General features: G+C 48.3%; 1 protein-coding gene across 1 annotated transcript in view; it reads right to left on the bottom strand.

The window, feature by feature from the left end:
• Nucleotides 1–12,479, bottom strand: part of TVP23A (trans-golgi network vesicle protein 23 homolog A) — a 49,054-nt gene extending 36,575 nt beyond the window's left edge. Inside the window, exons 1-2 of the mRNA XM_033235769.1 lie at nt 11,931–12,479; nt 11,547–11,626 (exon numbers count right to left, since the gene is read on the bottom strand). Coding sequence (XP_033091660.1) covers nt 11,547–11,626; nt 11,931–11,939 — 89 coding nt within the window. The 5' untranslated portion in view covers nt 11,940–12,479. The remainder of the gene's footprint in view (nt 1–11,546; nt 11,627–11,930) is intronic.
• Between the last annotated feature and the right edge of the window lie 2,015 nt (nt 12,480–14,494).

The raw sequence follows: 14,494 nt of genomic DNA, 5'->3' as shown, positions 1-14,494 counted from the left end.
GGGCGTGGTGGCTCAAGCCTGTAATCCCAGCACTTTGGGAGGCCGAGACGGGCGGATCACGAGGTCAGGAGATCAAGACCATCCTGGCTAACATGGTGAAACCCCGTCTCTACTAAAAATACAAAAAACTAGCCGGGCGAGGTGGCGGGCGCCTGTAGTCCCAGCTACTCGGGAGGCTGAGGCAGGAGAATGGCGTAAGCCCGGGAGGCGGAGCTTGCACTGAGCTGAGATCCGGCCACTGTGCTCCATCCTGGGCGACAGAGCGAGACTCCGTCTCAAAAAAAAAAAAAAAAATCAGCTCTTGATGGGACCTGCTTATGCGTCACATTTCTATAATTTCAAAATAGATTTTAGAGAGCTGGTGACAATACAACTTTGTTCCCCAAAAGCTCAGGGGACAGGGGTTTGGATAAGGGGTCCTCACTCATTGAGGTGAGAACTCCTGGCAAATCAACAAAGAAAAGCTAAACGTCTTCTCCTTAGTGTGTGGGAGCGTGATGTGGTGTGTTCATGTCTGTGCATGGGTGCCAGTTAGAGATGTGCTAATGTTGATTTTAGAGGACGAGTGCCCACCAAGGTGTCATCAATACTGTCACCTGTACCCTCTCCTTCCTTGCCCTTACACCTCTGGCTTCTCTTGGTCAATGTCACAAACAGAAGTGTTAGAAGGTGCTTTCAGTTCCCTCAAATACAAATTTCACTTATCCAAATCCAAATCCCAGACAGAGAGGGGATAATCTAAATCAGAGATCTCAACCAGGGGCAATCTGGCTGCGAGGGCACACTTGGCCACGTCAGGAGACATTTTTGGTTGTCACAGCTGAGGGGTTGGAAGCTACTGGCATGTAGTGGGTGGGGGCCAGAGGTGCTGCCCAGCATCCTATGATGCACAGGACATCCCTACAACATAGAATGATCTGCCTCAAATATCCACAGTGCCAAGGCTGCGAAGCTGCTCTAAAGAGTGGGGCCAATGCTGCGTTAGCATTTACAGGAGGAAAACATAAAGTACTCCCCAGCCGAAGATGGAAGCCCTGAATCTGCCGTTCTCACGGCAAAGCTCATGCTGAGTGTCCTACCCTGTGAGTATCTGCACACAATGTAATGTAAGATATGGAGTCTAGAGCCTGATTCTAAGGGTTCAAATCTCCTCCTTTTTTCTTTTTACAGGTGGGGTCTTGCTATGTTGTCAAAGCTGGACTCGAACTCCTGAACTGAAGCCATCCTTCCACCTCAGCCTCCTTAGTAACTGGGATTACAGGTGCACACCACTATGTCAGGCTCAAATCCCCTCCTTGAAGCGCACAGGCATGTGACATTGAGCAAGTCACTCAACTCTCTCTCTTAGACTCAGTCTTTTTAACCTTGACTTTGAGAAAATAAGAATGCCTAGGTTTGTAATGAAGACGAAATGAATTGTGCTGAATAAAAAACCCGGAATAGTGCTTGCATATAGTAACTGCTGGGGAAGTGTTTGCTATTGTTATTTTTCACTCAACGTAAGTTCCCCCCAAACAGCAGCCAACAATTTCAACTGGGGCTTATGTTCAGGACTGCTTTTGTATCCAATGGCAGATAAAGTGATTGCTGAAGGCTTCTTGAAAGACAAAACTTACTTTGATGGGCTAGTTAGGGATTTTCAGGGGTGATTTTTACTTTACATGTTTGCCTGAAGACCTGGGCCCACTAACATGTGATTTCCTGTAGCGTCTGAGACCACAGGACAATGATCTTCTCAATATGACATTCAGTAGGCTCAACAAGGACCAACCAAGAAATACTACACAGACTGGGTGCAGTGGCTCACACCTTTAATCACAGCACTTTGGGAGGCCAAGGCGGGAGGATCACTTGAGGCTAGATTTTGGGACCCTGTCTCTACAATAAAATAAAATTAGTAGGGCGTAGTAGTGCATGCTTGTATTCCCAGCTACTGAGGAGGCTGAGAAGGGAGGACTGCTTGAGCTCAGGAGGTTGAGGTTGCAGTGAGCCATAATTACACCACTGCACTCCAGCCTGGGCAACAGAGCAAGACCTTATACCCCCACAACTCCACAAAAGACAAAGAAACACTGGCCAGACCCCACACGCAAAACCAGCTCTGACAATTGGGACCAAAATTAGATCTAAGAAATCTGTCTGTGGCAGGAAGCTCCTACTTCGGGAGGGAATTCATGGGAGCCCATGACCTTTGGGTTCAGAGGAATTCTGTGAAAACACTGCCTTGAAAGCATAAAATAACTTTCCATAGGAAGACAGTTTCCAACTCCAGGGAGAACCCCAGAGTGATGGGATGAGCTAAGAACATGCCTCTGCACAGCCGAGGATGTAGAAGTCACACTCAAAATCACAATAACAGGTGCCACTTATGAAGCCCACAAGGGGCATCAGGAGCCCTGCCACGTCCCCTGAACACATTGTTCACCTCATTTAATCACCTTTTTACAACCTTATACTATAGCCAACATCATCCCCATTTTACAGAAGAGAAAACTGGGGACCCAGAAGGTGCGGTGGTCACTGTTCAAGTTCAAGGTCACTGCGAGTCAAGGGTTAACATCGGGCCTGGGCTGATGAGGGCCTGCCTGGGAATGACCCTGGCCTCCCGTAGCACAGAGGCTCCATGAGACTGTTGTATCTGCCACCCACTGCCACTGCACTGGAGGCATTGAGTGGGCCAGCAGGCCTTGGGTCTGGGTAAACAAGTCATATAAAAGGTTGGTGGGAAACGGAGGCTACAGCTTCTATGACTGAAGGTAACCCGCAGTGCTTTGGCTCTTGCCTGTGGCAGCCAGACACAATTCTTGTAGTGGTAGAGCAAAAGGAGCTATGTGGGTGCAGGGCCTAGATCTCCCAATGAGCTCAAGAGGCTCTACCTCTGCCTTCCTATAGAGCTGAGGAAACACAGTTTTATATCAAAGCCTATTTGCATCTGCCAGCTTGGGCCTAGAACTGGACTGTGGGGGTGCAGGCACTTGGCTAGGCAGTGATAGAATCAAGACCCAGGTCCGTCTGACCTAAAGCCCAGGCTCCTTCTGCATCCCAAGGCAGCTGGAAACCCACAACACTCACTCACAGCTGGTCTGGAACACGGCATGGCTAAAACAGAGTTACCATAAGGCCCAGCAATTCCACTCCTAGGTATGTGCCCAAGAGAACCCAAAATGTATGCCCCAAAACAACATTCATAGCAACATTATTCATAACAACACAAAAGCAGAAACAACTCAAATGCCCATCAACCTATGAATGGATCAACAAAACGTGGTATGTCCACACAATGGGTGATTATTTGACCATCGAAAGGAAAGAAATAATGATAAACACCAAAACAAGGATGGACCTGGAAAATGTGCTAAGTGAAAGAAGCCGGACAAAAAGCCACATAAGGTACAAAACAGGTGTCACCTAGACCGGGCTAAGGGATACCCATATCGCATCTGGGTTTGTGAAGGTGTTTCTGGGAAAAAAAAATTAGCATTTGAATTGGCGGACTGAGAAAAGCAGCTCCACCCTCATGCAGCAGCTCAGGGCTGTAATCCCAGCACTTTGAGAGGCCAAGGTGGGAGGATCACTTGAGCTCTGGAGCTCAAGACCAGCCTGGGCAACAGAGTGAGACCCCATTTCTACAAAAAATAGAAAAATTAGCCAGGCATGGTGGTGCATGCCTGTAGTCCCAGCTACTCAGGGGGCTGAAGCAGGAAGATCAATTGAGCCTGGGAGGTGGAGGTTGCAGTGAGTTGAGATCACACCTTGGTACTCCAGCCTGAGTGACAGAGCAAGACCCTGTCTCAAAAAAAAAAAAAAATAGAAAAGGAAAAAGAAGGCCCACCCTTCCTAATCCGGATGGGCATCATCCAATCCTTTGAGGGCCTGACTACGACAACAAAGAAAGGAAGAGGGAATTTCCTCTCCCTGCTTAAGCTGGGATAGCCATCCTCATCTCCTCTCAGACATCAGACCTCCTGGTTTTGGGGCCTCTGGAGTCAGACTAGGACTTATATGTTGGACCCTCTGCTCTGGGGCTTTCAGATTCAGACTGAGACACTGTAGGCTCCCCTGGTTCCCAGGCCTTCGGGCTAGGATGGGTTGCACGTCAGCAGCGTTCCTGGGCCTGCTGCTTGTGGACGGCAGACCGTGGGACTTCTCAGACTCCACACTTGCATCAATTAATCCTTCAACATAAACCTCTTTCTACATATTTGTAGCTATCCCATTGGTTTTGTTTCTTTGGAGATCCCTGACTAACCCCGATTTCATTTACATGAAATGTCCGGAATAGGCAAATTCATAGGAACAGAAAGTAGATTAGTGGTTCTCAGGGGCTTGGGGAAGGAGAAAATGGGTAGGAACTGTTCAACGGGTACGGGGTTCCCATTTGGCACAGCAAAAAACTTTTGGAACTACATAGTAGTAATGGATGTACAACCTTGTGAATGTATCAAAACCAAGACTGAATCGTACACTTTTAAAGAATAAATTGGTGGAATGTGAATTAGATTTCTTTTTATTTGTTTGTTTCATTTTGTCTTGTGAGACAAGGTCTTACTCTGTGGTGTGATAATGGCTCACTGCAGCCTCCACCTCCCAGGCTCAAGCAATCTTCCTACCTCAGCCTCCCAAGTAGCCGGGACTATAGGTGTGTGCCACCATGTCTGGCTACTTTTTGCATTTTTTGTAGATACAGGGTTTTGCCATGTTGCCCAGGCTGGTCTCAAACTCCCAGCCTCAAGCAATCCACCTGCCTCAGCCTCCCAAAGTGCTGGAATTACAGGTGTGAGCCACAGTGCCTGGCCATGAATTATATTATACTAAATTAAACACACACACACACACGTACACACACGTACACACACACACACACGTACACACACACACGTACACACACACACACGTACACACACACACACACGTACACACACACACGTACACACACACACACTGACATTCTAAAAGCAAAGGAAACAAAAGTACAAATAGGCCACTTTGGGAAGCCGAGGCGGGCAAATCACGAGGTCAGGAGATCGAGACTATCCTGGCTAACACTGTGAAACCTCTTCTCTACTAAAAACACAAAAAATTAGCCGGGCGTGGTGGCAGGTACCTGTAGTCCCAGCTACTCAGGATGCTGAGGCAGGAGAATCGTGTGAACCCGGGAGGCAGAACTTGCAGTGAGCTGAGATCACGCCACTGCACTCCAGCCTCGGGGGTAGAGCAAGACTCCATCTCAAAAAAAAAAAAAAGTACAAATAGGCAAATGGAATTACATTAAACCTAAAGACTTTTGTGCATCGGAAGACACAATCAACAGAATAAAAAGGCAGCCTATAGAATAAGAGAAAATATTAATATCCAGAATAAAGAACTCAACAACAAAAATCCAATAACCTGATTTAAAAAATGGGCAAGAGTCTTGAATAGACATTTCTCCAAAGATGATATACAAATGGACACGTAGCACATGAAAAAATGCTCAGCATCATTAACCATTAGGGATATGCCAATCTAAACCACAATGAAGTAACATGGTTATCACACCCATGAGGGTAGTTACTATCAAAAACACAGACAATAACACTGTTGGCAAGGATATGGAGAAACTGGAACCCTTGTACAGTGTTGGTGAGATTGTAAAATGGTGCAACTTATGTGGAAAATGGCATGGTAGTTCCTCAAAAAATTAAAAATAGAACTACCATAGGATCCAGCAATCCCACGTTTGGGTATATGGCCAAAAGAACTGAAAGCAGAGTCTCAAAGAGAGATTTGCATAACCACGTTCATTGCAGTACTATTCACAATAGCAAGAGGTACAAGTGTACCCAAGTGGATGAATGGGTAAACAAAACATAGTTTATTCATATCATGGAATTATTATCCAGCCATAAAAAGGAAGGAAATGGTGGCACATTTTACAACACGGATGACCCTTGAGGACATTTTGCTAAGTGAAGTAAGCCAGTCAAAAAAGGACCAACACTGTATGATTCTACTTTTATGGGGTCCCTAGAGTAGTCAAATGCACACAGACAGAAAGGAGACTGGTATTTACCAGGGGCTGGGGGAAGGAGAGTTGTTAAACGGTACAGAGTTTCAGTTTTGCAAGATGAAAACGCTCTGTTTGACAACAATGTGACTATACTTAAACTACTAAACTGTATAATTTAAAATGACTAAGATGGAATTTTATGCTGTGGGTTTTTGTTTTTTTTTAATCACAGTTTTTAAAGTTGAAGAAAAGTAAAAGAAATAAAAAGTTTGCCCACCGGGGAAAAACACACACAGCATGGCTAACGTTTCCTCTATGTGCCCAGCTCTGCTGTGGAATTACACTCTCCATTTATCCTGCAAGATGCGATGTACTCCCCAAGGTCCCCCACCACAACACGGCACCTCACTGACCTGGAACCAGGGACAGAAACAGCAGAGACCAGGGCTCCATCCCCAGGGCTTAGCCCAGCACCTGCCCCGGCAGATGCTGGATAAATATTTACTAAATAAACTGTATAGTAACCGCATGGTGAAGTCAGGCTGATACAATTATCCCCATTTTACAGACTGGCCAATGGAGGCCCAGCAAAGCAAGGTGACCTGTCCAAAAATCATAAAGCCAGAAAGTGGTTAAGGAAGAGATGAACCCAATGTCCCAGACTCCTGTGACAGGCCCCCTTCCACAGCATCACCTCCTTTCGATGTCAGCCTGGAATCCATTTCAACAAGGGATTTACAAATAACCATTTTCACTCTGCACTAGTGATTCACAACTTTTGTGGATCATGGGCCCATTTGATAATCCAATTAATGTTTGGAGCCTGTGGGAGCACTGTGGGAGGTCAAGGCAGAGAGATTGCTTGAGTCTAGGAGTTCAAGATCAGCATGGGCAACACAGCAAGACTCTGTCTCATAAACAAACAAACAAACAAATAAATAAAGTTTGGATCCTTTTCCTAAAACAACACACATATGAAACTTAGATAATAGTTTTCAGAGGTTTCCTGAACCCCTGAAGCCCATCTGCAGACCTCAGTTAAGAATCCCCTTTCCAGGCTGGGCGCAGTGGCTCACGCCTGTAATCCCAGCACTTTGGGAGGCTAAGGCACGAGGATCACGCGAGATCAGGAGTTCAAGACCAGCTTGACCAACATGAGGAAACCCTGTCTCTACTACAAATACAAAATTAGCCAGCATGGTGGCACGTACCTGTAATCCCAGCTACTCAGGAGGCTGAGGCAGGAGAATCACTTGAACTTGGCAGGCGGAGGTTGCAGTGAGTCAAGACCATACCACGGCACTCCAGCCTGGGCAAAAAGAGAGAAAGTCCATCTCCAAAAAAAAAAAAAAAGTTCCCTTTCTACACGGCTATCCGGGTAAGTTAATTTGTTCTCAGGATTTTAGAGCCATCTCTACATTCCTATGCATCAGAATCATCTGGGGGTGCTATTTAAATTTATGTTCCTAGGCCCATCCCCTGTGAATCTGGTTAAATAAGTCCAGGGCCAGACCTAGGAATGTGCATTAGGCACACTGAGGATTCTGGGATGGGTGGCTCTCAAACATACCCACCTGGATGCATGAGCTTCTGCCTCCCAGATCTCTGATTACAGCCCTGGTAGCTTCTCCAGCTCCTGGCCTCTCCTCCCAGCTGTCCACTGGCTACCAGAATGTTCCAACACAGCCTAACAAGGACCACTCTGAACTCAACATCTTTCCTCCAAAAGTGCTTCTTCACCTGAGTCACCAGACCACCAGCCTGAGCGTCACCCTGATGATGCCTGTCCCCACTCTACATCTTGACCATCAGCAAGGCGGGCTGGTTCTACCTCCCCTGTGCCTCTGGGCCTCTTTCCTCCATCATCCCTGCCAGTGCCTTGGTCTGATCTCCTACCCTCCTTCTACCCCAACAACCCAGCCTCCATCCTACAATACTCATATCACTGCCCTGAGCAAAATCCTTCCACAGTGACTGAACTCTGGAACTGCCCTGCCCAATGCCACAGTCATTTGCGGCTATTTACATTCAATTTGATTAAAGTAAATAATATCGAAACATCTGTCCCTCAGTCGCCCTGGCCACATTTCAGATGTTCAGTCACCACAGGTGGCTGGGGCCACCGTGCTGCGCAGCACAGATAAAGGCACAGCCCCATCCTCTAGAAGGTTCAGTGGACAATGCACCTCCAGAGCTTGGAGTTTGGTTGCTGAGCGCTGCAGGGTCTGGCCCCAGTCTCCACTCAGGCCACTCACCAGCACCTGGGTCTTGAGCCACACGGAACCACCCTAAACTCATGCCCTTACCTCCAGGCTTCCCCATGGTATATCTACCCCTCCCAGCCTAACCAACTCCTACCCCACCTGTGGGTCTCAGCTTAGCTGTTTTCTCTTCCTCTGGCCAGGAAAAGAGCCCCAGCTTCTGCCTATTCCAGCATTTAAAATACTGAGTTCTGGCCAGACACAGTGGCTCACACCTGTAATCTCAGCACTGTGGGAGGCTGAAGGAGGCAGATCACCTGAGATCAGGAGTTTGAGACCAGCCTGGACAACATGGTAAAACCCTATCTCTACTAAAACGAAACAAAACAAAGAAAAAAAACACACCAATTAGCCAAGCGTGGTGGCGTGCACCTGTAGTCCCAGCTACTTGGGAGACTGAAGCAGGAGAATTGCTTGCACTCAGGAGGCAGAGGTTGCAATGAGCCTAGTTTGCACCACTGTGCTCCAGTGTGGGTGACAGAGCGAGACTCCATCTCAAAAACAAAAACAAAAACAAAACAAAAATACTGAGTTGTAACAGCGACTGGTATGCCTACCCCTACCCTGCAAATCGGTGGTTTTCAACCGGGGGCAAGTTTGCCCCATAGAGGACATTTGGCAATGCCTGAGACTTTATGGATGGGCTGCTACTGGCATTTGGTGAAGAGAGGCCAGGGATGCTGCTCAACATCCTATGGTGCACAGGACACTCCCTACAGCAAAGAAGTATCTGGCTTAAAATGTTAGGAGTGCTGAGATTAAGGAACCCTGCCCTAGACTGGGCAACCCGTAAAGGCAGGAGTGAAGTCCTGAACTCTACATATCCCCAGCCACTAGCCCAGAGTTGGGCATACAGGAGATGCTCAATAGAGATTGAACACATATGAGTTCAGATGTTCTAGAAGATTCTTTACCCAGGATTCCAGTTCTCCTGCAGTGTCTTCCCTTAAAGACAATCACTGGCCATTATGGTGGGATGAATAATAGCCTCCAAAAATATCCAGGTCCTGGATGGGTGCAGTGGCTCATACCTATAATCCCAGGGCTTTGAGAGGCTGACGCAGGAAGAGTACTTGAGGCTGGAAGTTCCAGATCAGCCTGGACAGCATAGCAAGACCCCATTTCTACAAAATTAAATTTTTAAAAAATTAGCCAGGGGTGGTGGCAACACTTCTAGTCCTAGCTGCTTGGGAGGCTGAGGCAGGAGGATCTCTTGAACCCAAAAGTTTGAGGTTCCAGTAAGCCGTAATTGTACCACTGCACTATAGCCTCGGCAACTGAGTAAAACCCTGTCTCAAAAAAAAGAAATCCAGGTTCTAATCCCCAGAAATTGTGACGGCTACCTTATATGACACAAGGGACTTTGCAGATGTAATTTAATTAAGGATTTTTTTTGAGACAGGGTCTCACTCTGTCACCCACGCTGGAGTTTAGTGGCGTGATCTCAGCCCACTGTAGCCTCTGCCTCCCGGGTTCAAGTGACTCTCCTTCCCGAGCCTCCTGAGTGGCTGAGATTACAGGTGTGTGCCACTATACCTGGCTAATTTTTTTTTTTTTTTTGAGACAGAGTCTCATTCTATCTCCCAGGTTGGAGTGCAGTGGCCAGATCTCAGCTCACCGCAAGCTCTGCCTCCCGGGTTCACACCATTCTCCTGCCTCAGCCTCCCGAGTAGCTGGGACTACAGGCACCCGCCACCTCGCCTGGCTAGTTTTTTGTATTTCTTAGTAGAGACGGGGTTTCACCGTGTTAGCCAGGATGGTCTCGATCTCCTGACCTCGTGGTCCACCCGTCTCGGCCTCCCAAAGTGCTGGGATTACAGGCTTGAGCCACCGCGCCCGGCCTACCTGGCTAATTTTTATAGCTTTTGGTAGAGACAGGGTTTCACCATGTTGGCCAGGGTGGTCACGAAATTCTAACCTCAAGTGATCTGCCTGCCTTGGATTCCCAAAGTGCTGCGATTACTCATTACTCACGGGTGTGAGTCACTGCACTCAGCGTATAATTAAGGATCTTGAGATGCAAAGGTTATCCTAGATGATCTGGGTGGACCCTAAATGCCATCAAAACAGTCCTTATAAGAGGCACAGGGAAACCTCTCTCTCTCACACACTCACACACACACACACACACACACACACACACACGCACGTCACCTGACCATGGAACAGAGAGAGATCTGAACATGCTACAATGTTGGACTTGAAGATGGAGGAACAGGCCACAAGCCACAGAATGTCAGCAGTCATCAAAAGCTGGAAAAGGCAAAGAACGGATTTTCCCCTAGTTCTTCCAAAGGGAGTATGGCCTTGCTGCCACCTTGGTTTCAGCCCAGGAACACTGACCATGGACTTTTGGCCTCCAGAACTGCAGGAGAATAAACTTCTTTTGTCTTAAGCCAAGATGATAACGGTAGTTTGTTCTAGCGGTCATAGGAAACTGATACAGTCTATTCCTTTCCGGGGTTTATTAGGTTTGAATGAGAGAGTTTGATTTTAAAAACAGAGACTTAACAAGGAATGGCATTTAGGTGCCAAGGCCCATCCCATGCCTACTGGCTCTGATAGATGGAAGGAGAGATACGGCAGAACTGGGTGGGTGAGTGAGGCTGAGCTGTGGGTGTTTCTAGAAGGGGCTGCCGCCTGGGCCACTGGCAACCACGTTCACAGGTCACTCCTCATGCTTTGGTCCTGCCACCTTCTGGGATGCTAGAGGTCTCAGGCAGTTAAGTGACTTGACCCAGGACTAGCCTGTCTAACTAGACTCAGCAGGGATTGGAATAAAACTCCAAGCCCTCTTCCACGTGTCCAGCCCACTGCCAACCTTGCTCCCCTCTAGCCTCAGTGGCTTTTTCTGATCTTACAACATAGCCCCAGGGCCTTTATGCTTGCTGTTCCTTCAGCTTGGAACACTCTTCCTCTGGAGTCTCCCATGGCTGGCTGCTTCTCATCATTCAGGTCTCAGCTCAAACGCCACCTCCCCAGAGAGGCCCTCCATGGCTGCACTAAGGCAAGTGGCCTTCTCTAGTTACCTTCTCTTTCATCACAGGGCTGAATTTCTTCTCACATTCAATTATCTCATTAATCTCTTTGCCTGTTCAACATCAGCTCCACCCCTTCTTCCTCCTTCTCCCATTGCAGGCTCCAGGAGGGCAGGGACCTTGTCTGATGTGTTCACAGATACGTCCCCAGACCCAGGCCTGGCACACAGTAGGTGCTCAATATATTTTGAATGAATGAGTAAATGAATGAATTTGCAGCTTTGGGGAACACCTGACCCAAGCTCCTTGCCAACACACCTGATCTTCGCTTTCCTAAAGGCCAGCTCCTCCTCGTTTCCAAAGTCCAGGGACACATCCTCGGTATCATCCACCAGGGCCTGGGGGGACAGCAAGGGCAGGTGGCAGGCCCAAACGCGGTGCACACCCCGACCCCACCCGCCCTGTCCTCCTGGGCTTGGACTCCACTCGCACCCCACTGGGTTCCCAAGTGGACCCTCCGAGCTGGCGGGGCCCCTCCGCTGCGGCTGCAGTGGCACAGCCCTCTCCACCCTCTCGACCACCGGGTGCAGCCCAGCCTCGGGCCTCGGCGCATCCCTCCTCCTCCTCCCGGCTTCTCCAGCCCTCCCGCAGGTTCCTCTCGTCCCCGCCCCACCTCCAGCCCCAGCATCCCCGCGGCCCTACCTGCTTCATGACCCTCCCAGGAGCCCACCTGGCGCCCAGACCCAGAGCTCCAGCTCTACCCGTCGCCTGTGAAAGGCTCGGACGCCGGGCGGGCGGATGCGGGCAGCGGGCGGTGGACGCTGAGGGTCTGGGCCTGCGCCCTGTGGGGCCGCCTCAGCGCAGGTTCTCGGGTGGGGCGGGGCGCTCGGGGCCCAGGGCGCAGTCGCGGGCTGGGGAGGGGGCTCGGCTCGCCCGGGACGCGCACGGGAGAGAAAGCGGCGGCAGGGAGGGAACAGCCTGGGGAACTGCGGACAGAGATACTGGGAGGAATGGGAGTGGGGCGGTGGGGGTAGGCTGCGTCAGCGAATGGTGTGGACAGTGCGTAAACGTGGATGGAGTGAATGATAAGGCAAGGAATGAATGTCAGTGGTGGGCAGCCGCATTCAGGGTTGGGAGAAATCCTGTGTTTCCCAACAGTCTCTGCGCGAAAGAAATTCCCAGGAACCTTGTGAAAAGCAGATTCTCAGGCCCGGCCCGGGGAATGTGGAAGGCCTGGAGTGGGGCCCTAGAATCTGCCTTCCCCGCCCCGCCACCAAAAAAAAAAGAAAGAAAGAAAGAAAAAAAAGGGCCTCGCTGTCGCCCAGGCTGGAGAGCAATGATGCCATCATAGCTCACTGTGCCCTCAAACTCCTGGGCTCAAGCAATCCTCCTGCCTCACCCTCCCGAACAGCTGGGACCACAGGCTGCACCACTACACCTGGCTGATTTTTTATTTTTTGTAGACAGGAGGGTCTCACTAGGTTGCCCAGGCTACTCTTGAACACCTAGGTTCAAGCCATCCTCCTACCTCAGCCTCCCAAAGTGTTCGATTACAGGCGTGGGTCACCACATCCAGCCTCATCTGCCTTTTAAGGGGTGATGCTGCTGCAGTCACAGCTTCAGAACCACAATGAGATCTGCGTGCATCGCCATGCCAGGCACTTATTAAGCACAAAACTATTAGTAGTATTAATATTATTATCGACAGTAATAGTAGTGTTTCTTGATGTGGAAGTCTTCCTGGGTAACTCCCAGGAAAGAAAACTTGTTACCTGAGGGTCTTTCCTGGCTCAGGACACAGTGACTCTCCTCTCCTGTGTGCCCTCTCCCTGTCCTGATCCCTCACCCATGGGCAGAGGTCTGAGCATCAAGATGCCAAAGCCACTGGTCCTGCCCTTTGCCTCGCACCATGGGCCATAGGTACATGTACCCCGCCACTGGTGACTCCAAAGAGGGCCCCTGGGCCACAAGCCCCTGACACATTTTCCCCACTGCTGGTCTCCATGGGCGGAGGCGGAGGCAGGAGCTGCCTCATCTCTGATCCTGGGCCTGGGTTCCAGGATTTCTGCCCTCCGCCCCCACCCCAATTCCCTAAGCTGACCCCACAAGAGGCCTGCCAGGTGTGTGTGGAGGGAGAGTGCTTTCTCCTATGCCATCTCTCTCTCTTTTTTTTTTTTTTTTGAGATGGAGTTTCCTACTTGTTGCCCAGGTTGGAGTGCAATGGTGCAATCTCGGCTCACTGCAACCTCCGCCTCCCGTGTTCCTGCAATTCTCTTGCTTCAGCTTCCCAAGTAGTGAGATTACAGGTGCCTGCCACCAACCCGGGTAATGTTTGTATTTTGTATTTTTAGTAGAAAGGGGTTTTACCATGTAGGCCAGGTTGGTCTCCAACTCTTTACCTCAGGTGATCCGCCCACCTTGGCCTCCCAAAGAGCTGGGATTATAGGCATGAGCCACTGCACCCGGCCTCTACTATGCCATCTTCAGGAACCAATATTTAAATATATGTAAATTTAATATATTTAATTTTAAATTTAAATATATAAATATTTATATATTTTTTCATAAATATATTTAGATTTGTTTTTATAAATATATTTTTTCATAATATATTTAGATATATTTTTATAAATATATATTTTTTTCATAAATATATTTAAATATATTTTTATAAATATATATTTTTCATAAATATATTTAGATATATTTTTATAAATATATATATTTTTTCATAATATATTTAAATATATTTTTATAAATATATATTTTTTCATATATATAATATAAAAAATATATATAAATATATATTTTTTTCGAAAAAATATTTTTTTCATAAAAATATATATATTTATGGCCTGGCGCAGTGGCTCAAGCCTGTAATCCCAGCACTTTGGGAGGCCGAGACGGGCGGATCACAAGGTCAGGAGATCGAGACCATCCTGGCTAACCTGGTGAAATCCCATCTCTACTAAAAAATACAAAAATCTTGCCGAGCAAGGTGGCGGGCGCCTGTACTCCCAGCTACTCGGGAGGCTGAGGCAGGAGACTGGCGTAAACCCGGGAGGCGGAGCTTACAGTGAGCTGAGATCCGGCCACTGTACTCCAGCCCGGGCGACAGAGCGAGACTCCGTCTCAAAAAAAATATATATATATATATACACACACACACACACACACATATATATATATATATATATTTGCCAAACTCTGCTGCAGTTTGGGTAGCTTCTAAAAGACCCACTGCCCGGATTGTGTTATAGACCAAT

This window comes from Trachypithecus francoisi, unplaced genomic scaffold (genome assembly GCF_009764315.1).
Source record: "Trachypithecus francoisi isolate TF-2019V2 unplaced genomic scaffold, Tfra_2.0 Lachesis_group15, whole genome shotgun sequence".
NCBI classification, from domain to species: domain Eukaryota; kingdom Metazoa; phylum Chordata; class Mammalia; order Primates; family Cercopithecidae; genus Trachypithecus; species Trachypithecus francoisi.
Note: the sequence above shows the minus strand (reverse complement) of the source record. Positions and strands in the feature narration are given on the sequence as shown.